This window comes from Branchiostoma lanceolatum, chromosome 14, assembly GCF_035083965.1.
Source record: "Branchiostoma lanceolatum isolate klBraLanc5 chromosome 14, klBraLanc5.hap2, whole genome shotgun sequence".
NCBI classification, from domain to species: Eukaryota; Metazoa; Chordata; class Leptocardii; order Amphioxiformes; family Branchiostomatidae; genus Branchiostoma; species Branchiostoma lanceolatum.
In genome coordinates, this window is record NC_089735.1 from 10,283,803 (window position 1) to 10,308,599 (window position 24,797).

A 24,797-nucleotide genomic window follows, 5' to 3' on the forward strand; every position below is an offset into this window, starting at 1 on the left:
CAGCAGACTGCAGCAGTTACTCGGGGCAGACATTTAGTAACTATATTAAGTGATTTTCTGGCCATTAAAACTCACTAAAAACGTCTAGTAGATAGTAGAAACATCGTCTGCAGCTTACACTACCAACTCGATTTTGGGTGAATCAGCCCTTTTTGGGTAACTTACTCAACCCAAGAGAGTCAAAATGGGTAAAAAGGGGTGACCTGGTTTGTCATTGTTTCCATGTAGATGTATTGGGTGAAAACGAAATTCACACCTAGGTCATAGAAGAGTAAGATTGGGTGAAAATAGGTTTCACAAATAGGTGTGAAATGACTCCTTGCTGCCCAAGTTCTTAATGAAACTGAAAGAAATTGCTATCCTAATGGTACTGCTGCAACTAGGGCAACATTTTGGGGCGGAATTTTCTTTTGGCATGTTGGCTCTACTCAGAAAGCTTTGTTATTCAGCTCACAGGTAAATTTCAAACAATAGAATTTGGAGTGATGCTTTATACAGACAATGAAACAGTCTTCATAAGAAATACAGCAGGCTAGACAGTGCCCAGACACAGATGTGTATTGGACCCTGTTCTAGATTGAGTTAGCTAGCTTTTTTCTGAGAAAAGAAGGACTATACCAAGAGCTACGATTTTCACAGATTAGGCAAAAAGCCTACCAAGTTCCATAACTGCAAATTCGCAAGAGGAAAGTCATAATGCTATAGTCAAGGAGAGGTTGGCCACACAAGCATTTCCCTTGCTGCTTCACACTTTGTACCAGAGGTGTTATGAAATGCATGGGTAAAAATGGGTACTTTTCCATTGTGTTCTGTTGCAAAGTAAACGCATGGGGTTTCACCCAAAACTTGCATAATCAGCCCAGGAGAGAACAATGAAGTACCCCTTGTTACTGTATCTTACCCACCCATTTTGGGTTAGTAACCCTAAAAGGGCTGATTCACCCAAAATCGAGTTGGTAGTGTTATCACGGCTTGCTCGTGCGAGTTGGGCGCCATTTTAAAAAATTACAGCCCGAATTGCCTTGTCGACCAGCGAAGGCTGGCAAACGTTGTAACAAGTTTTTCAAGGAAGGACTACTGCAACAAATGTGAGGCCCTGAAATCCAGACGTTAAGGCTTTTTTTTTTCCTTTTCTTGTCCCATATCTGCCCTCAGAGCGGGCCCACACGATTAAGTATTGTTTGGGGGTAAGCCGGAAGAGCAACAGCGCTAATCGTAAAGTTGTTGATGAAATTGAGGAAATTCATTTTAAAATACCATTACCTTAGCCACTGAGAAAAATGGCGCTCAGGGGATCTAGAACGAAATATCTGATTTGAGTTAAAATCCCAGTTTTTCGTTCGTTTGTGTACATCGCCACAGTGACTGGACTTCATTCATTCATATTAGCAAAACCATATGACGCATAAACAAAACAATAGGACACAGTCCCCCGAGGAAGTGATTATGTTCTTGTCGGTGTGGATAAGGTAGGAATTTAACTACCGACATGTCACACTTCAGACAAACTCATCAAAAGGATTTGATATATAGTTGCAAAAACACAGACCCAAACAAAAACAGGTTTTCAAAGTATGAAAGTTTCATCTTTGCAAAGAAGGCTGTTGTAGCATTTGCTAACAATGACTTCCAGATGCTGCAGAAAAAATAAATAAATTCCAATCATTCACCTAAACAGAATTATATCATTTTCTTATCATTTATAACAATCATGTCTCATTTGCATAAGTGATGTCTATCAATCTTCCTCTCAGACTCTATGTATCTCAGATACAGGCAGTCACAGGCAGTGTAGAAAGCCTCATGCTAACATCTGCTTGGAGTCTTTAATTATTTGGAAACCATGCATGAACCAGACTTCGGTTGGATGGAATATTACCCACTCTCTGCTTAGCACAAAACTCGCGATGGGACCAAATAACATTATATTAACTATAAAAGCAGTCACTGTGTAAAAAAGACAACGCACAACCTATCAGACGATATAGCAATACGACAACGGCACAACTAACGTGTTAGCAACCTGGCGTTCTGACAGGAAGCCGCCCGCCGCTTGTGGGATTAGTTATTGGAAATTGGAAATGGCGTAATTTTCGCAACTGCACTGGAAGTGGCGGGGAATACGTAATCGCAAAGCAAATGCAAGGATCCAGCTTAATCTGCGTTTTTGCTACATTATCAATGTTACAGTAGAAAGCCGGAAAGTGCTTACTCGATTTTCAGTGAGAGTACTAGTCAATGTTTTACATCGGTTTAAATTAGTAGAGTAGATCCGTACAATCTCAAAGCAGAGGAATTGGTTCGGCTGTTTTTTTTACGTATTGTAGGCGTTTTTGACAGGCTTTCTATTTTGTCCCCTTTTTTCTACTGTGGGTTAGGGAAACAAACGAAAACGGGACAAAATAGAAAGCCCGCATACAGCCAGGTAGGAGGAGGTCGTTCGTCCCTTTACTGGACTGTCATCTCAGGCTTGTGTGGGGTATAGCCTGGATATCTAACTGTTTCCAGAGTCTACACAAGCCCAAGCAGGTTTTACCTACCCCCGTCTGAGTTAGACCGTGTGAAATCTATGAGGGATGTATTGGAAAAAATTGTACATTCAAGAAAGGCAAGTAGGCAAAATTTGGTCGCATCGAGCTCGCTACGGATGTGACGACTTTCCCTAAATCTAGCCTACAAATTGCCTACTCTTTACTAAACATAATGTAAGGGGTGTAGGGGTAGCTGATGTTGACCTTGGCCTCGATGGTGTGTCCCTTACGAAGTTCGTTAGTATAGCTGCGATGTTAGTGGTACGCTCAACCCAAGGGAACACAAGGAGTCGCTACATCGTGAAGACGTTGATCTGTATTCTCTCTACATCGTATCTCCGCAACAGACTTCTACTTCTAGTACATCGGTCCTCTTTATATACCTTTATATACCCTACGTTATTTCTTAGAAAAGGTTAACTTGAGTCACAATGCGTCATTTCCTCTGAGGGGTAGTGGACAGTCCCAAATAAGGCGATGTCCACCCGGAAGCATGCTATGCCCTCCTGGAGAGAAGGTCATTATTTCTTACCGGGTCATTTACTAGCCATCATTCTAAGGAAATAGTTGCCCGCCTACACTCCTTCTCAGAACAGGTCATCAGAACAGACGTCATCCTAGGGGCATCTTACAAAGTACCATAACTCAACTAATACTACAATACAATGCTAGCGCACATTATTACAACATAAGTTTGCTATTGATTTTAAGCTATGAATAATAATTAAAAAAAAAAAACGTCACTGCCTACCGCTACTAGCTGTCCTGGATTTTGTTGGTGTGTCTTTCTTGTTCCCCCAGAATGGGTCCTTGTTGCTCTCATCAGTCCACTTATCGACAAACAGCTTCTTCGTATTGCAGTTGCTGAAGTTCTGACAGAAATAATTCTGGTTCGCGACGAATTTCGTCACGTTGGCATAGAAGTCCATCCCAGTCTCGTCCCGTGTTACAACCTAGGCAAAAAAAGAAGACAACACTTAGTCATTGTCTACTTTAGGGTATCAAAAGAAGGTCCTTCGCCTTGTACCTGTTATTGAGATCCCGGGCCTGTTGTTGTCGTTGATAAGATAATTTGTTTTGATAATCTGTACGTTCGTAGTTTTTTTCTGTTTTGTTTTTGTTATTGTTGTGTATTTCAAACAGAAAGGTCGTTTGAGATAAATGTGACCCAAACCTTTTAAACGCTGATAAATCGATGAAATATTCTCAAGTCCGTAGACCAGTAGATAATGATACCCAGGGTAGCCTGGATGTTAAACTTTTCCCAGGTCCTACATTACACCGACGTTGTGTGACCCTCAAGGAAATGTTACAGACGCCCCGGGGGTGAGGCATTTATTACTATTATCATAGCAAACAGAGATCACAAAAGTAATAATTTCACCAACTTACCCGCACTATCTCAGGTTTGTTCGTCTCTTCAACGTAGACGACATCGCCTCCAGCCTTTCTATCTCCGGCAACATACGCAAAAATGTTGCGATCTTTTACCTCAAACCACCAGCTCTGTTCTGTACATTTGCGTCCCTTCGACCCCATGTTGGCAGGTAGGCACGGCGGGCGCGAAGCTTGTATTGTAACAGTAGCAAACTTGTATTTTTACAGTAGCAAACTTTTAACAACAGTGGATAAAAAGATAAACGTGCTTTGATATACAGGCCTGTGGCTTCACATGGAGTGATATGCCGGGCAGAAAATATTTCCCATCATCCTTGTGGGATCCATATGTTCCCAGTCACTGAGCCCCCGCTGACTTGTCGAGGGAAGACAGGGCTTATCAAGACGCGGTATCTAAACAGATGAGTTTCAGAAAGGAGTCGTGGCAGATTTATGGCTCTCATCGAAAGGCTTCCATTTTTCATTAACATTCTTCACGTTCCACAACCGTAAGAGTTCAGGATAGCAGGATGACCTTTCTCGCTTTTCATGCATCCATACACGTACACAGCAGAAAAATGTTGCGATCTTTTGTCAAGGAGTAATTGCTTCATTTACGCATTTAATAGTATTTCTAATTATCTTGAAAATCTTGCACAAATTAATCTCGGGCGGCATGTCCGCTTTATAAAATGCGGGCATATTGTAATTTGTTTGTGAGAAAATTATTTTTGTTGATATGATCATATGCAACAATTTTGATATCTCTATCCGTCTACTATCCAAACAGAGGAGTGGGTGCGGCTGGTTTTTGATGTGTTTTATGCGTTTTGTCGAGCTTTTCACTTTGTCGTTTCTTAAATCTCTGTTTGGTGGTGAGATAAGGTAAAAACATGACGAAGTGACATGCCCGACAAAAGCGCATAAGACACGTCAAAAAAAGCCGGACCCACTCGTCTGCACACGGCTCGTCAAAACGATAGGCGCCACCCAGTTATATGCCCCATATGGAATGACATCTGAGAGCAGGTCCAGGCCCAGATTGATGTGTTTGTCATTTTCAGTGCAAACTCGCGATGGTTCACACTATGTCTCTCATGTGGTTCTGTATATTTGTGTGTAGTGCCTTTGTTTCATCCAGCCATGTTAAACAACAGGCACTTATCACTACAAGCAAGACGAATGTTACGGCATTCATCCCTGTTGGTTCACCAACCGTGTCGTTCTACATTTCTGGCGGCGGTGGTGGCCAGGACATGCCGCCAGACGACCCCGGACCCCCTCGCGGTGGATTTTTCTTACATGGAGAGCACATCACCTTGGCGTTCCACACCCTTGTCGACTTTACACGGACAATCTTTCACCTAGCAGACATGTTTTGGGATCTGCTACTTTCGACCTGGCGTTTTATTTCTCGTTTCGCGGCTATATTTTGTTCCCTGGTTGGGTCAAGTGCTCCCCGGAACCATGGAACGTGTGAAGGAACGGTCGTGTATGTTAAGCCGCCCGCGGGACCATTATTCCAGATCAAGGCGACTGAAGAAGACACTCTCGAGTTCATCAAGAAAGAAATATCAGAGGTTACCGGTATACCAAGGACGGAATGCACAATCTTCAAGAACAATAAAAAGGTAAGTTGTCATATGAAACCTTAGGCATTTTTTTACTAGCTTTAGATGACTTGTCCTAAAAAGGATTGGAGAGCAAAAAGAAATCTTGAAACAGACTGGCATTTACTGTGAAAACTCCGCGTCCGCCAGGGCATGGCTTGTCCAACAATTGCAAGTATTTCGTAAGTGTACGAGGGTCATCCATAAACTAACGCCTTTTTTTTATCATAGCAGGTTCATTTTTGCATGAAATGAGTCGAAACTTGGCACAAATGTAAAGGAACATTTCTTCTAGAGACTGAAGTATCACAATGTGTTTTTCACATTTTTACCAGCGACTGAGTTAACTTCACGTTAACTCAGGAAGCACCTGGAAGCTTGTCAGAACCAAAGATAAGTCAGATATGACCCGTATATAATTACTTTAAGAATATTAAATTACACCTATATGATGACACATGTCTCTACACCTTACATGCCAAATTGGATTTCTGAACTCCCTACAGTTCTTCTGTTACAGCTGCTAGGATAGAGTGAGGTGTGATATCAGAGCCAGTTGAATTCATAGCCGAATACGCGGTGTGTTGTTAAAGACTTTTGAAAACTTCTTTACCATTAAATAAGAGAAACGAAACTTGACTCAGATATTATGCGTTTAACGATTAAGAAGTGTGTATAGTTTTGCATCTCTGACTTCATGGGAAAGTAGTCTACAAAAATAATTTATCAACATAGCGCATATTCAGGACCCTGATGCCCGCTCTGAATTCAACTCATACCTCACTCCACCCTAGGAACGAAAAAATAAAAACTGATTTGAGTTCAGAGATGAAAATAAGCGTGTGGCTTATAGAGATATGCATTTTGATACATGTGCAGTTTCAGTCTCCTACAATAATTGTAAGTTGGTCATACTTTACTGCTAATTGAACTTCCCTTTTACTGCTGTTTGCCTCCGACAAGCTTCCAGGGGTGTGGTCGACTTGAAGTCAACTCAGCCGCTGGTAAAAATGTAAAAAAACAAATTGAGATGAATCAGTCTCTAGAAGAGATGTTCTTTTACATTTGGTCTAAGTTTCAACTCATTTTATATAAAAATGAACCTGCTATGAGAAAAAAAACGTTAGTTTATGGTTGACCCTCGTAGTTACAGAGTTTTTTTTTTCATGGAGCTGACGTTCTACTGAAGCAATCTTGTCTAGTAGTCTCTTATGATTCTGCCTTACTGATTCCTGCCGTCCCTTCGTGACCGAAATAATTGAAACAAACACCGTAATGTTTCCCGTACGATGATAAATTTGACCTCAACGGGCAAGCAACGATACTGCTGAGCTCCCGTTGCTATGGTTACCAGGCTACTTCCAAAAACACTCGCCACCCCATAGGCAATATTGACAACGCAGTCATGAACACAACTTATTATCATTAGTATCTGTTCAGTTTAAGTATGTCCTCTCAGAATGTACACAGATTTTGTAGCTTGAAAATACAGTAAGTATGAGCCAGGATAGCATGGATACCAGATGCTTCGCGCTAAACGATATCACTCCTCAACCATAAAATCAGCACATCACACGCGATATTATAGAGTTTTGGCACTCGGTCTCTCTTGGCACCCAATCTCTATAATGAGTCTCTAAATCATATATGTATCGCACCTAGAGATAATTAGGGCCCGTGTGCTATATGCGCTGGCGGGGCGATTTGCTTTCCCGACCGAAGAATTAATGACTGTAGTGCGGCCATCTGGTACACAGATTAGGAGATTAGGAATCTCAAGGGGTGGGCAGTTAGCCAGGCGGAGATAAGCTTAAGTCTACCCTCACGACAGGAAGTACATGGTAGAGTCATAAGTTGTAGAGTACAAACAAACAGCTCTGTTAAATCTGCCCTCTGTCTAAGCAGATCTAAGGGTTGAAAATACCGTATCTAACTGGCAAAGGGATTTTTTTTGTTTGCAACCCAAGCAATACAAACTCCTTGAGTCAGTTGGATGTTAGAAATCTAACCCCTACAGCTCATCATTGATCATCATCTTTCATCATCACTTTCTCACCATTCCCCATGAGCGGAAACTCGATTAGATAAGTTTGTATTTTGCAACTACTCTCCAAGCAGAGCAAGGGTTTCGGCTGGTTTTTGACGTGTTTTTAGGCGTTTTTGTAGGGCCTTCTACTTTGTCATCGTTTTTGTTGTGTCGACAACAAAAATGATGACAAAGTAGAAGGCCCGATAAAACCGCAAAAAAAACACGTCAAAGACCAGCCGAAACCCTTGCTCTGCTTGTAGAGTAATTTGCTACCGTTTACCGATCCTATGTTAGCATGAACCATACCATCGGGAGCTCCCATGTATGTCTGCGGCGCGGGCGTGTTGCCCGCCCGCCCAGACAGATCAGCCCGCTCGTTGGTGGGTTTACGGGCTTGTCAGCTAACAAGACGTGACAGAAACAGGTCAATATATCATATAGCACAGTGGGTCCAGTAAAACAAGGCTAAGTCGACACGTAGAAACTGGATACAAGGCTTATTTTGTGTTTGTGATTATTACAACAGCGAAAGTACAAATAAATGGTGAAGGACTAAACTTAGAAATGTTTTCTGTACAACTGCTGGTGATTTGCGTGCCGTTCAGCTCAAATGCTTCTCTGTGTTATGATGTGTGTCTTTTCACTTTGAGTTGGTAGTAGTAGATGCATTTACTTTGATTTCAGGTTCGCCATCTCGGCCAGGTTGTGAATGGTGGTCTCTTAGAGATCGCTATCCCCCTGCTAGGAGGAACGCGTACAAAACGAAGAAAGACTGACCACATGGCAAAGTCGGCCTCTCATGTAAGCATCCCTTACATTATACCCAGCTAATTATACCCATTGTTATAGAAAGCGTAGTCTCAATGGCATAATGGAAAACTAGTAGTGTTTAGAGTGGTTTCATTGCGAGAAATCTAAAAGAGGCACATACAAAATTACATTTTCCGTTATTGTTGTGATATTTGTATACCTTTACATCGTGTACAAATTTTCGTCATGATTTTGACTACAAAACAATGTTTGCCTTGATGATTGAACTCCCAACGCCCTCCCGCACATACGCACATACAATCGAAGCTTTAAGGGACTGTACGTTATTTAGCGGGGGGGAGGTCCGGTCGTCAGAGGGTCGGGTTAAAAAAAAATTTCCAAGGCCCTCCTCCCAAGTCAATTTTTTTCCGTCAAGGTCTTAAAAACATTTCCGCGAAATCCGGCAGCAAAATGATCCGATGTCACCTCACGCTTGGAAATGAGGCGGCCGCCATGGGCAGGGATTGTGCTCTTTGCGGTCCCAATTCATGGCGGTCGCGGTCGCGTTGTACGGGTGGTCGCCTTGGGCAGGCAGCTTATTGCTTGTGCCTATGGGGAAAATTTTCGGGACCGAGAAAGAGCGGTCGCCATGGCCAAGTGGTCGCGTTGAAAAGGTGGTCGCCTAGGCAGGTTTGACTGTACTACTCTCCAGGCAGTGTTTGACGTCCTTGACGTTTTCCGGACGTTTCCGGAGGGCTTTCTAATCCGTCAATGAAAACAAAACATCAAAACAAGAACTCTACTTTAAAGAAACATGTTCCCAATTACCAGCATGACGCTCCCTTGACCCCCATTGGTTACCATTGCAGGCGCGCGATACCCCGGGTCAGATATTCTTCTTTAGGCCACACTAATTCATGTTCTTGGTTAACGGATTTTTTGAAAAACTGCTAATTCCAAAATCAACATGAAAACAGAAGTCTGTACTTTGGTGCACACAGTTTCAGGGTGTGAACATGGTCGGGTGCGAGTTGTGTTTTTTTACCCCAGCCTTCGGTTTTTATGATTTTGTTGCTAAGATTGAAAAAGAAATCCGTTAACAAGAAATTAAACTGGGGTGGCCTTACCGCAAACAAGGAGTCCGCATATTTGTTTATGTAAGATTGTAAAAAGACCAGTGACGTTTGCACACTCTCGCCCCGTCATCTGTGGACATAACCAGATACGTACGTTAGATTGAGTTGCGAAAACGATGGTTCTTGGTACGATGCCAGGCTGTAGCTGACCCAGTCGCCCGACGTTGTGACAACAACTCCCCGCCGTGTAGGGATTAGCCTGTCAAAAGTGACAATTTTCGCAACTGCACTGAAAAGAAACGGCGCGTGCCAGAGTTGGCCGAGTATAATGATGTAATCTCCAAGTAGATCCAGCTGGATGTACAAATGTATGTACTACTGTGCGAAGGTGGGCGCACAAATATGATCGTTTCATGATCAAAAAAGTCTCAGGTTTTGGAAGGGGGGCACATTTTCTCGGGTTGGCTGGGATTTTCGGTCACCTCATAGGAAAGTTAATAACTCTTCCTATAATCGCTGCATTTTGACACTTGCATTTCAACTTGAAGACGCTTCTCCTAAGATTTAACACAATCGTGAACGTCTCAAAAACAAACCCTACCCCACTACCCCGGGTTATGTCCCCCTAATGCTAGGGTCACATTTCAATACCGGGGCCCGGCCGGGCTGATTGCGGGAACGTAAAACAAAAATTCATATCAAGAAATATAAACAGATCATGCTTATGAATAAACAGTTTTACGTTTATGCCTTTTGTTGTCTTCTATGTCGTACTTTTCGTTCCGGCAAACCACCCGGCCGGGCCCCGGCTTGGAAATGTGACCCTAGCATTACCGGTGTTCTATCAAATATGGTCCGGCGTGAAAATCGGCCACTTTGAAATGACGGGCGGACCAAATGTGTAGAAGGTCGTGCCTTCGAATTCTGAAAATCGTGGTATCTTTCCTCAAACCACTTCTCAAACATGTTTTTTCGCAACGTTAAGACTCATGCCCGTACATTCACGTACATATGCCCGAGTTAATAAGACTGGCTGTGATGACCTAAGGCACTCTATTTGGAAGTTAAACAAACGGGTGCATTTCAAGCGGGTGTACGTCAGTACCTGACATATCAATCAAATTAACTGAATATAAGGTTGTTGCCCATTTCTGGCCAATTCCCGTCATGGTTGAAGGTAGCAGAACACAGTTTCCGGCCTATGGGGATTTCTATAGTTAGGGCCCCAAGGTGACTAGCTTCGACGCGGTAAAAAGTATAGCGCGGTGCACTTCAGGAATACGAAAAACGAATATATTTGAGTTTAGGGTACAACCTACAAATAACTAAAAAAAAAAATCCTGTCGGCTTATCGGCTCCTCACGCCCACTTTGAAACAGCGCTCTGCGAGAGGTCACTGAACTGCACCGACTGACCCCGTGAGGCGGTTGCACAAGATGGCGCATTTATACACAAAGCGGAAAAGGCCCGCTATCCAAATCCTACAGTCTACAAGCCGACATATTTCTACACCACACAGCACAGTTTACACAGGGATGCCTCTCACATGCAGCTTTCTACCCATAGGAAAACTGCATGGGTTAGTTTCCTATGAGGGAGCCGAAAATCTGTGTCCCTCTTCACAAGAAATCCCAACAATGGCCAAACCACGAGACTTATTATCTCCATGAAAAATGGAGATATTGTTTTGGGCGTGTCTGTGTGTCTGTCTGTGTGTGTTTCCTGACTACTTTAAGCAGCATAACTCAAGAACCTCTTGATGGATTACGATGATATTTGGTATGTGGGCGGGTGTTGTGAAGCCGAAATTCAAGGTCGATTTTGGGCCCCCTGGTATGTGACCTTGATGCTGCATCAGAAATTCGAATTTGTATCTCTTGACCTGGACGTGCTATGGTCTTGAATTTTTGGTGGCAGATAGCTTGTGGTGTAATGAAGACGTGGTGTGGGCTTGGGCCCATTAGCAGCTTGCTCTGGGACTGCAGGGGCGTTATTGTGAAAATCTTATAAGGAGAATAACTGAACAAAGGAAGAACGGATTTCCATGATATTTAGCATACAGGTAGCTTAGACAGAGATATACACAATGAAGTGCAAATTAGGCTAATTGGGACTTAAGTTGCATGACTAATTAGGAAAATCTATATTTGCAGTGTTTTCCATTATAAGACTCAAGTACATGTAACAGATGTAGCTTATAGCAAGTGAAGCATCAACAGATACCAATTATTCTTGTGTAAGTTAGATAAAGGTATTCATGACCAAGCATATATTATGTACTTGTGTAAACTATTTTACATAATCAGACTATTTCATGGAAATATGAGGTCATGGAACTCCTGTTAACTTAGACATATGTCGTTGAGTTGTAACGTTGCGATAGACATGTTTGAGAAGTATTTTTCTAGACAATACCGCGATTTTTAGAAGGGCGGACTGATTCTCACGACCTTCTATTACATCTGATCCACCCGTGGAAAGTGGCCACCCCTCCATCTCTTCCAAATAGAGTGACATAGGTTACTACAATCAGCCTAATTAACTGGGTATTTGAGTCTTAACGTTGCGATAAACATGTTTAAGAAGTGGTTTGAGGAACGATACCGCGATTTTTAGAAGGGCGGACCGATTCTCACGAACTTCTATTACATCTGATCCACCCGTGGAAAGTGGCCACCCCTCCATCTCTTCCAAATAGAGTGACATGGGTTACTACAATCAGCCTAATTAACTGGGACAATCTTATTTGAGTCTTAACGTTGTGAGAAACATGTTTGAGAATTCTTTTTAACGATACCTTGATTTACAGAAGGGCGGACCGATTCTCGCGACCTTCTATCACTTTTCGTTTGCCCGTGGAAAGTTCCCCCCTCTCATACTCTTATAAATTGGGTGACTTAGGTTATTACAATCAGTCTTATTTACCCATACGTGATTATGTAATATATATTTGTGATTTTACCTACAGGACAATGCCCATTCCAACCACGCAACTGATGGCGAGGAAGAATGTGACTGTGGAGGCGCTTGTAACTGCCGAGCTTTCATGACGTCAAGCAAAGGGGAAAACTGTGATCCTTCGCCCGAATCATCCCCACTTCGTCCATTAACTCGCGTGCATTTTTCCGACTCATCCCCACTCCGTCCATTACACGGCACCCCTTTATTCGAATCATCCCCACTCCGTCCATTACACGGCACCCCTTTATCCGAATCATCCCCACTCCGTCCATTACACGGCACCCCTTTATCCGAATCATCCCCACTTCGGCCATTACACGGCACCCCTTTATCCGAATCATCCCCACTCCGTCCATTACACGGCACCCCTTTATCCGAATCATCCCCACTCCGTCCATTACACGGCACCCCTTTATCCGAATCATCCCCACTTCGTCCATTACACGGCACCCCTTTATCTGAATCATCCCCACTCCGGCCATTACACAGCACTCCTTTATTCGAATCATCCCCACTCCGTCCATTACACGGCACCCCTTTATCCGAATCATCCCCACTCCGTCCATTACACGGCACCCCTTTACGTGAATCATCCCCACTCCGTCCATTACACGGCACCCCTTTACGTGAATCATCCCCACTCCGTCCATTACACGGCACCCCTTTATCCGAATCATCCCCACTCCGTCCATTACACGGCACCCCTTTACGTGAATCATCCCCACTCCGTCCATTACACGGCACCCCTTTACGTGAATCATCCCCACTCCGTCCATTACACGGCACCCCTTTACGCGAATCATCCCCACTCCGTCCATTACACGGTACCCCTTTATCCGAATCATCCCGACTCCGTCCATTACCCCATTCACTTTCACACAATTCGCCACGGACCCCTGGAAGAGATGACTATACCTTCAATGAGCCTGACACGATATATTCCCCTGTCATACTGTCCCCTCGGAATGAACAGCACCACAACACATCCAGCACATGTAGCAGTGATAGTGAGGCAAGCGATGGTAGTGATTCATCCCCAATGATAAGCGACGATGAATCATTCGACGGCTCTGATCTGTGCAGTACCGACTCGGAAGAACTAGACAGCTCGTACTTTGCCGCACCCCGAATTCGACCAAGAACAACAAAGAGAAGGGAAAAAGGTACATGCTGTTAAACCTTTTATGTAAAAGTTTGTCCATTTTATGTATAATTTATAACCTTAAAGTTGTTGTGTTTCACCACTGGAGGCTATGATTCTTATGCCATGCTGACCCTCCCTGCAAAGCTTGAATGTATACTAACGTTAGTACCAAACATAGATGACATGTAAGGTAAATTATGTAAGAACACATGTCACAGTATTTATGTGTCTGAGAAACACTAGGATTTTATTGTAGCAAGTTGATACATGCTTGTGATATTTTACTTGTTATCTTAGATCCAGAGAAGAGGAGCAAACTGCTCTCACGAGCTACAAGTTCTACAGCGCTGAGAAAAGTTCTTGCCATGGATCCGTGCTGCCGAAGGAAATGCTCGACGAAGTTTAAAAAAGCAACCTTTAAAGAAAAAAGAGTCGTATACTTCAGTGCACCGGCGAGGGACGAGTGGATTAAGGAAAAGTTGAACAGCTTTCAGGTCGGGCAGGAGAAAAGGCAGTTCGAATTCAAAGTTGATGGTGTGCATGTTTGCTTAAAAGCGTGGTGTCGAATCCATGGAATTGGTAAAAACACATATTACCGTGAATTAAAGAACTTTAGGATGGGAATGGAGTGGGCAGGACTACGACGAGGAAGATCTTTGTCGGACAAGTGTGTTTGTATGTCAGTATGGTTTGGCTATTACGTTGCAGACCATAGCGACCAGATGCCGCACAAGAACGAAAGATGGCTTCCATTCAAAACCCGAAAAGTGGACATCTTCAACGCGTACACCGAACATTGTGAGGCGCGCATGGAGACCTACTGTTGCCTACAGTCATTCCTGAACATGTGGAGTAAATTCTATCCCCACGTCTTTATAAAAAAGGTAATAATTTCTTCTTTCTTCAAAATTTCGGGAAATCATCTTCTTTCCAACACAATGAACATAGTTTTTGATTTTCATGGTTTGTTTTTTATATCTGACATTCAGCTGAAAGATAATTAGCCGAGATTTCATTTCTTTATGAACATAAGGAATGTCTAAACAAAATATGTGCGGAAATTCTACTTTATGACAGTGAAATCATCAATTTGTTATAGGAGTTATATATAGAAGTCTAATGATTCACTTTTTACAAGACCGTGATCACTGAGCGACTATGGAGGGACCAAAAATTTACGAGGCGACCTTTGCGACTATTTTGGCCTCACATGGCACATTGGCCAATTGTAGGTCATTCAGCTGTCGCTGTCCTAGTGGAAATGTGTTAGCGTTATTACACGCCACTGACTACTAAAATCCGAAATCTGACATGATCACCTACATCGTGTTGTCCCTGAACATTATATTTTAGATAAATTTCAAAAGGCTTAGTAAGAAGTTGGAACAATGGTTCGATAGTAACAGCCATAACGTTGGTATTTCCCAACACTACAAATACTAAATAGTAAGAATATAAGTTACCCTGTCATGATAATTTCGTTTCCATTTCTCTTCACAGTGCAGTCTGTTTACAAAATGCACGATCTGTGTGCGCCTGGGGAGGAAGCTTTCTAAGACGAGGGATCCTCTCAAAAGAAGGGCCATCAAGAAAGAGAGAGAAAAGCACGACGACAGACAAATGTAATATTTATTTTGCACTTTGTGATAAGTTTCAAATCTACTTTGTTTATTACCAAGACATGCATGTAAGTTTTGTCATTTTGGCATGTTCTTTAACCCTATCCAAACTGTGTGTGTGTGGGGGGGGGCTAAAAGTCGCTAATATTTTTTTTTAAACAATGCTATTTCACAGGTTTTCTTGAACAACTACTAGTACTCTAGTTTTCCTACATGTATAACATCACATATAGTAGATATAACTTTAATGATTTGATATTCATAATTTATGCTAATTTGAAAAATACAAGATGGCGGACTATATCACTATTCAAGGTTTCAGCAGGCTTTTTCGCCTTTAAAATCCTCAATACCTGACATTTTCTTTAACGGAAATATTTAGATTAACGTTTCCAGTCTATTTTTATTGTCCTTTGGAATCATAAATGGAAAAAAAGGATTTAAAAAATTTCAAAATGGTTGATCCAAGATGGCGGATCCCAAGGGATTGCTAACAACACAAGATGTCATTTTATTACGTCATTTTGACGTCCACATATTTACCATTGACGTCGTATGCCTTTCCATACCTTAACATGAATAATACAAACTGTTTTGTTTTAATACCGTTAGATATTACGGAAATTCCCAATTTAGCCAATGAAATCACATCGATGACGTCATATTACGTTATATTACGTCACCACAATTACATGAATTATAAAGCTTGACGTGAACATCACTTCCTGCAAGTCTAGTGATCATACATCATACCGTTTGGAAATTATGAGGGGGCGCGAATGACACCCCCCCCCCCCCTGCATATACCAGAAAAGCTCAGTCTGGATAGGGTTGAAGTGATTTTGACTATTCCTTCGATCGATTTAATATCTTCATAGGGAGGAGCGAGCGTCATACTATCGACGGCGGGAAGCGGCGAAAAGGAACCCCGACCAATATCTTAGCCTCATCGTTGATGGTAAGGAAAGTCTTTAGTAATCTTCACATCCCAGACACCAGTTATAGTATCTCTTATATCTGAAGCGTTATATGCTATACCTTGTATTTACATGCCGAGCATGGCCTCCCGACTCTACCTCGACCATGGCCAAGAGTGATTCGGAAACTAGATTGGCTGGTGTTCGGCGCGGTCGACTGGTGTTTGGCTGCGCCAGCCGATATTTTGAAAAAAAAATGTGTTAAGCCTAGGTTACACATAGCCGAACATGGCCTCCCGACTCTCCCCCGACCATGGTTGGAGTGATTCGGGAGTGATTCGGGAGCTAGCTCGGTTGGCGTTCGGCCGAGTCGGCTGGCGTTCGGCTGAGTCGGCTAGTGTTCGGCTGCGCCAGCCGAATGTTTTGAAAATTTCAAAACATTCGGCTCTGGACGGCGGGTCTGAAATGGGTCGGCTGTTGTTCGGCTGGTGTTCGGCGCGGTCGGCTAGTGCTCGGATGGTATTCGGGATTGAGTCAGTAGTAAAATTAGAACCTTAACCACGCCAGAAACACTACTGACTTACTCCCAACTAGTTTCCAACCTACCCAATACAATTAATGATGTCTTGAGGCAGTCTCCAAAAGAAGGTTAATTCAAACAATGTTGTATGCTGATAGTTCCATCAGCTACCGTTGTTTAAGTACAATAAATATTTTTCGTCCGGGGATGGGGATGGTTGGTAGTGCTTTATCCCAAGTGCCTTAAAGTTCACTGCTGACTTACTTCCAACTAGTTGACAACGTACCCATGACTCACCCCAAGACTGTACCAACAAAATAAATGCTTCCAGTGGCCGAAACACCCCAACCTGCGCACGACCAAAATCAAATAACTAACCGTGATCCGAATTAGATCTATCGGTAATGTTAACAACACAGAAGAATGGATTACTTTGATTGAAAACAAAAATAACCCCTCTTTTTAAGTCGCTGAAAATGTCCATTTCATTTCATTTCGTGAGAGGGTAAATAATCGGCCGGGAATTGGTCAGAAGATATTCGACAGTCTGCGACTAGAGGTCGGGATGGTAGGGAGAAGTTTAGAAAGCTTTTGGGGCTCAGCCGGGTGTAAGTCATTTCCTGGTTGGGAGATAGTTGGGATATGTTCTGGGCATGTTCAGCGCTAAAAGATAGGCGTGTTCTTAAATTGGCCAGACTGCTCCCGAACAACCGCCGGCCTTAGTCGGCCAGTAGTCGGGAGCCGTATTCGGCTATGTGTGACCTGGGCTTTACACATAGCCGAACATAGATTAGGAGTGACTTGGGACATAGGTTGGCTGTGCTCGGCTAGTGTTTGGCGCGGTCAGCTGGCGTTCAGCTGCGCCAGCCGAATGTATTAAATGTTTGAACATTCGGCTCTGAGTGGGAGGTCTGGAATGGGTTGGATGGTGTTCTCGATCTTGACTTTCATCGAGTACTTGGCAACACTGCTCTGTTGGAGTAAAGCGTGTTCGGCTGACGTTCTGCGCGGTTGACTGGTGTTCCACTGGTGTTCGGAAGTAATTTATTCACTGGTTAGGAGATGGTTAGGGCAAGTTTGGCGTTTGTTCTGTGCCAAAGATAGGCGTGGCCTAAATACTGGTCATACTGCTCCCGAACTGGGTCGGCTGGTGTTCGGGAGCCATATTCGGCTGTGAGTAAACCGGGCTTTGTATGAGCCACATTAACTCTGAATACATATGCCTACAGGGATGGATCAAGCCAAGACCTTTCTACCTCACTTTGTCGGGGACAAGTCAAAGGTATGAAAAAGTATTGATTTTAGCATGCACGTCAAAAGTAGTGGCATGCAATATACATTCAACCATGGCGAAATATCTCTGACTGTTACTTTAACAATTCCAAAAGGGGAACGCTATCTAAAGAAGCAACAAAATTACGACCTAATTACTCGAAGTTTATTGACGAAATAAAAATAACATCCTACTAAAATTACAGACCCCATGCATTACAGATGATGTACTTGTGGGGCCATTGCCTTACACTGCTTTTAGAAAAGAAGCCAAAGAAAACAAGGTTAGGTCTGGAGCAATATCGCTTGGCAATTGAAATTGAATCGCGCCTGTTCTGTCAATTTGCGTTAAATCATATTGCATATGTAATGAATTTTAGACACTGAAATATTCATTTGGTGTAACATGGACCTCTTACATTATTCTTGTTATGCACTTCTTACCCCAGGAAATCACGACTGCGGACTTGATGAAAGTCCATGTGTCGGGGGTTATAAGCCACGGCCATGGACTACGGTGTACATACGTTGATTTTTTTGAATATCCCCACGATTCAAACTTGACGTTGAATCTACTGCTGAAGATTCTGAGAAGACTTTCGGTGGTAAGTTTTGATTTTCGACAAAACTATAAGTCCATTGTATTGACTTAACGTAAAAAGAAAATTAACACAATATATGATTACACATGTAATACTTTACTCATGATATTTTTTTCGTCCATATACAGGACAAGGCTCTACCTCCAATCCTCTATATCCAGGCGGATAACTGCTACAGGTGATCTTGGCAATTGTATATTTCGAAAGACTGAGAATGGTTTCAAGACGTCACAATGCAAATATTGCACAATGTCAAATTGATCTTAACGATTTACACATTCTCATGTTTAAAAACCGTAAACTAATTACAGGTATTAGTCCCTTAGCCCGGCACCTCACCACCCCCCCCCCCCTCACTTTGCCCCTGAAGGGGTTATAGGGGGGTACCATATATGTAGATGTAGATGTAGGTATCGTTTGACCCGGCCGTATTCATTATAATTATATATATTACATATATTTTTCAGAGAGAATAAAAACAAATACATGCTGGCCTTTCTTGACATCCTGGTTCACATGAGGATCTTCCGCGAGGTAGGTTTTGTAAATTCATTGGGTTTCTTTGTGGCCTTTTGTACTTGTATAAGCTAAGCGGCCCTGATCTCCAATCAGATCTAACGGTTGAAAAGACCGTATCCAAAGAAGTCTTTATTGCAATAAAAACCTCATTTGATAGCTGGATATGGTCTTTGCAACCGTTAGATCTGAATGGAGATTAAAGCGGCCGACCAATTTACTAGTCAGGCACCTAATGTATGTATGCGAGGGGCCCGTATTCCGCATTTTGCTTTATTTTGGCCCGATCGCGATTTTTGTGCTAAGCAGATTTTGAGTGGTTTGGTGTACCTACACTGCTTGTAACTGTCTGTATCTGAGATAGAGAGGGGTATCGATAGACATCACAGATGATAAGAAAATACTATGATTCGGTAGCGGTTAATGCTGGGACTTTTATGTTTACGACATTAAGAAGTCAAGTAAAGTTGAAGGTTATTGGATATCAATCATGCAAAGCAAGTGCTCATTTACATAGTTTCTTCGTAAATGCTACATTTGTTCCCCATCTTTGCTAAGATGAGATGAGACTTTCATATTGAAACAACTTGTTCTGTCGGGTCGGTGTCTTCGCACCTATAAATCAGACAAGGTCTTCTTGATGGATTTCCCTAAATTTAGCATGTCGCAGATACCATAATTGCTTCACGGTGGATTGAGTCCTACGAAATCTTAAATGTTGTTTTTTTATCTTCCAGGTTCAACTCTCTTTTCTTATCGTCGGCCACACACATGAAGATATCGGTATGCTCATCTAAGTTATCCTTGTGACTAACATACCTGTTTGATAGTATTTCATTATGTATATAATTACAAAGAGCATAATTTGACCAAATGTAAGGCCACACTCACTCACTCACCAACTCACTAATCCTCCTGCACATGGTACGTAGAGCTAACTTATGTTGGCCAAGTTATGTGGGCTACATTGATTATCGAAGGCAATACTAGGATAAATCAATGCATGACAACTTCTATAACCCACATAACTAATACATGCACCGGTCATGAAAACGCCAGGCATTTGTTCGGACTACGGTCGGCACGTCAACTGCACACGCATTCATTCACAGCGCATTGGATTCGTACCTCATACGCAATGGAAGCGCTGAATTCATACGCTAGATGGGCATTACACATACGTCAAAGTAATCCAAAATTTCGCAACTTTGTGCCTGCGGCTGTACAGAAGAACATCTTGTTACGCCAAACCCATATATATGTATATATAGCTGAGCTGGGATAATTCAAGACATATCTCGAAGTTCTGAACTCATCTCAGCCTAGTACATGTAGTAATTAATCTGTCATTTTTTTCGTCTGCAGATCAAATGTTCAGTAAAGTGGGGGATAAGCTCAGACATCAGGAGGCCCTCACGCCTGACCAGCTTATCCACCTGATGCCTAAGTGCAACAGGCTGAGAGGCCTTTTCGACATACGTGAATGGCTAAAGCCCTACATTATCAACATAAAGGGACATTCCCAACTGGGACAGTTTAGGTTCCGACTGAATAAAAATGACCACGATGTTGTCGACATGTTTTACCGCAAAGGGGAAACCAAATATTGGCAAAAAATGAAAAACGGCATGTTTAAGCGGGCGCGGAGGTCCGGGAAGCCTGTGCGACCGCCAGGTGTGCCAGAGATAATTCCTATGTCATTTGAAAACGGTAAAATTGATATCAACAAACTGCGGGATGAATTGTTTCCCAAATGGTCGCCATACCTAGATAACGAACAGCAACGATATGTATGGCAAGAATTCCTTAAAACGATCACGCACGCAAATGAAAACACTGCGGAGTTAAAAAAACAATCGAAAGTAGGAGCAGAATGGGCCCTCACCAAACTTCCAAAATACCAAGAAGAAACTGACAACACGGGAGCTAGTCCAGTCGTCCCGGATGACGTGAGGCGTTTACTGGACAAGGAGCAAGAAAACCCAGAGGTAATGGACGCGTTGATAACTTCGTATCAGCACCTAACATCTAAGTGATGCCCCAAAGAGCACTGTATAAAACATGTTTATAATTAGCTTTGTAACAACATAGCATGTGCGCAGCAGCTTTAAAACTTAATACGACTATGTATGTAAAGCAAAAGAACTTAAAATGTCTAAGTCAGCAGTTCGTAGCAATAAGGAAACTTAAGTGGTCCTTGTCGTGAAATCCGTGCCATATGGAATATCGATTCACACTGCTTTTTTTGCAGATCACTGAAACCGGAATACACGCACCAGAACCAAAGACCACCAGTACCAGACAACCTCGTCGAAAACTTTTGACCAGTAAAAAATAGGAAATCGCCGCCCTCATATATGACTACATTTATTATTTGTAATTCTTATTGATTAGTTTGCATGTTTCTTGGTAGAGCGTTATGTATACTTTTGTATCAAAAGTATCGTTATTTTGTAATCTTATTGTTTGTAAAACCTTTTATATACATTTTCGCTAATCGCGTTCGTCTTCCTTATGACTTTATGTAAAAGACTATTATGATTGAACTAAGTAGTTTCACATCATGTTTATCATTGTCTCTCTCAATGATCATAGCTAATCAATTTACTCCAGATTCACTGGTAGCCTTTACTGCAATTATCATTCTCTGATCAAGCACAGTCTCGGAGAGTATTAAAAGAAATGTTGCCTGATTTTTTTTTTACTATACATGACAAAGGAAGTTAAACTAACTTAAAGATGTATGAATATGTATTTTCTGTTTTCCTTAAGTTTGCAACTTTGACTCTAATAGGGAACTGCGATGTAAATTATACAGAATAATACATTTAAGTGATTTCATTTCTTTACATGGATTTCGTGGATTTGAATAAAATCCAATGCGTTTTCATTATATGCGATGCTGAATTGTGGTTTATAGTCACTCTATACTAACTCCCCGTCTTGAGTCATTTGACTCAAAAGTACGACGTTTTGAGTCAAATGACTCAAAGTCCGCCGTTTTGAGTGACATGTTTCAAAGTTCACTGTTTGGAGTCAAATGACCCCAAAATCCCCCGTTTTGAGTCACATGACTCAATGTCCGCCGTTTTGAGTCACATGCCTCAAAGTCCGCTGTTTTGAGTCACATGACTCAAAGTCCGCTGTTTTGAGTCACATGACTCAAAGTCCGCTGTTATGAGTCACATGACTCAATGTCCGCCGTTTTGAGTCACATGACTCAAAGTCTGCTGTTTTGAGTCGAATGACTCAAAGTCACCTGTGTTGAGTCAAATGACTCAAAGTCCATGTACGTTTCCCTTCAAATTCCAGAAATCCGCCCTACTTGGCTGAATAATCAAGACTCTGTTTGAGTCAAATGCCTCAATATGTCTCGAATATTTAGATATGAATTTCTTGGAATTCTCGATAACAATCCAGAACGGCTGCAGTTTCCATAAAATGAATAACTTCATATTCTAATTTTCAAGTCGAAAAAAAGGGAATAAAATGGATTTTCCCTTATTATTTTGGATTCTGTTAGTGGTAGATCCTGAAAAAAAACAGTTGCCTTAAAAAATGCGGCAATCTACTAGGCTATCCCCCCCTCTGACTCTACCGAATATTTAGGTAACTTGTTTTGATTGTCAATCAAGAGTACAACATATCAAAACTGTATGTTGTTTGTGACCTATAGTTGCAACTCTTCTAACAATGACTGACTCCAGCAGATGCGGAAAGCAGCTTAATGATGGGCAGCAAGCTGATTGCACCTCCTTTGTATTCCATGCTCCCTGTGCTGAGCTGCCTTGTGAGTTGAAAGAGACTATTCCCTTTCTAGCTGTCTTGGCGTCGTGACTTGCATAGTTTTCAAAGCCTGCTGCAAGCTCTCTGAGCAGCTGCTAGTGAGTACTGATTTCTTTTGAAATGCAGATAGTCAGGGCCCCGAAGTAATTGAAGACACTTCTTCAACCACTGCAATGTGATTGATCGCAAGGCAGCTTTTTCTTGTTAAAAGCTAAAGGCAAAGACTGGGTTGCCAATTTGTATTGTGGGACTTTGATCTTAACGACTAATCTTCACAACCTTGAACAATTCATTCTTCCGACTATGCAACCAAAACGCACTCAGCAAGGTCAAAGCCGGTTACTAGATACTGCAAGGTTAGATCTTGTTTTCTTTTCTAATAATTCTAGACTACTTTTATCCGCAAACAAAGAGAAATACATATGTATACATTGCAAAGTGGGTTGCAATGAAACTCACCTGAACCCCCCTTGAATTGTTTTGGGTCCTTATAATTACCATCCGGTGAAATAACGTTTCCAAAAGTGTATTGCTACATTCTTGCGTTGAAATTCACAAGCCCATTCGATGTGCCTTAATCTCTACAAATCGTTGGCATATTGCGTCATGTGGATCATACGAATGCTCTTGGGTCAGACAGATTGATTGCGATGTACCGACAGTTAATCTTATAAGGTCCCTCTTGAAGTTCATTCTAATCCTGAAGCCATCTACTGACATCCGACGTAGCTATTCGTCTATGGCTGTTCTTTTTCATTGTGTTGTAAGGTTTAAACTAAAGTTTAGCCAACAGTACGTACACTTTAGTCTAAAAAGATCTTTTGATCTGTGTAGTAGCCAATTTGGATCGTCCGATAAGTGGCGTTTTTCCTCATCAGTGTTATATTGCACATATCTAAGAATTATAGAAATTAGAGAGCCTTTGCTCTGAATATACACGTGGTTCTGCAGATTTTTCTGTGTGTTCATCTTTCCCTAGTTAAGAGGGAATTAACACTCTGTATCTTTATTCCTGATTGTTCTCTTAATCGGAAATGTACTAGATATTAGAGTCTCTTTGATCAATGCGTCATTCAATACATTTGCTGCAGTCATCTTTCGTGACCTTCAATTACCCTTCAGTTCATTTGTATGCCCGCCTTCCCTTATCGGTTGTGCTTTGATGCTATCAAACTTACGATCTCCTCACTTCACCTTTGGTCTTGTCTGGCCTTGGTTCAGAGCAAATTCATCATAAGCTTGGAGAGTTTCAAACTTGTTGCGCTCCTCGACAATTTTTGTGATTCAAATTCACACTTGGAAACTTTACCATCAGCTACTGCTAGCTACTACATAGTAGTACGATTTTTTGTTAACGAATAATACCAATTTTCATCGTAACGAATTCTTAGCGGGTTTTTATGTCGGGTTTGTTTGTAAAGAGTAACGTCCGTTTTTTCGGCAACAAGGAAAAAAAAAAACATTGGCTAACTGGAAATCTCTAAATGTGGACTTGATGCACGTCAAAGTTTATTCTTAAAATTACTTGCTGACTTATAATTGTACCAGTGATGATAGTCTTTTCACATATGAATCTGATTTTTAATAAGCGTTGTTCTCCTTGCTAGCCATATGACTATAAGATTTACCAACAAGGAAGCCATGTGGGATTCGTTAGTAAGGACATCTCCTCACTAACGAATCCCACATGGCTTCCTTATAACTGTCAAGAAAACATTGACGTCAGAGCTGTTCCCTTGAGTCGAAGATTCGTGTTAGCTAGCGGCTTGGGAAAAGATCGTGCTTAAACTGGAATGTGCAAACTACAACCTAAGTATACTTAATATGTACTTACCCCAGGCCTGCTACAGCACTAGAAACACTTTGGCAACAGAGCGGCATTTTTATTTTCTTTAACAAAATAGATACTAGTAGACATCACGTTGTCACTTCTGTTTGTGAGTGTGAGATTATGTCGTAATTGCTATTGAAAAATTCGGCTGTAAAATTGATTAGAAAACAATTAATTCTAATGTAACAAAGCAGCTTAAAGTTGCGAAGATAAACAGCATTTGTTTTAATCTTCCACAGGTATTTACCATAAATGT

At 41.9% G+C, this 24,797-nt stretch overlaps 1 protein-coding gene across 1 annotated transcript; it reads left to right on the forward strand.

The window, feature by feature from the left end:
- The first annotated feature begins 4,984 nt into the window (after window positions 1-4,984).
- LOC136448627 (uncharacterized) lies at window positions 4,985-21,817 on the forward strand. The gene is made up of 13 exons (XM_066448266.1): window positions 4,985-5,539; window positions 8,232-8,348; window positions 12,342-12,402; window positions 13,776-14,362; window positions 14,979-15,100; window positions 15,976-16,055; window positions 17,764-17,816; window positions 18,187-18,411; window positions 18,537-18,586; window positions 18,876-18,942; window positions 19,662-19,707; window positions 20,290-20,912; window positions 21,176-21,817. Exons 1-13 carry the CDS (start codon window positions 4,985-4,987, stop codon window positions 21,260-21,262), a joined length of 2,673 nt encoding a protein of 890 aa, XP_066304363.1. The 3' UTR covers window positions 21,263-21,817.
- The last annotated feature ends 2,980 nt before the right edge of the window (window positions 21,818-24,797 follow it).

What these genes read in the sequence shown, in the direction of transcription:
- LOC136448627 (XM_066448266.1), top strand. Translation starts at nt 4,985, where the DNA reads ATGGTTCACACTATGTCTCTCATGTGGTTCTGTATATTTGTGTGTAGT. An exon ending in ATGTGACTGTGGAGGCGCTT is followed by an intron (nt 12,403 to 13,775) that starts GTAACTGCCGAG and finishes TTGTTATCTTAG; the next exon opens with ATCCAGAGAAGAGGAGCAAA. An exon ending in CCACACACATGAAGATATCG is followed by an intron (nt 19,708 to 20,289) that starts GTATGCTCATCT and finishes TTTCGTCTGCAG; the next exon opens with ATCAAATGTTCAGTAAAGTG.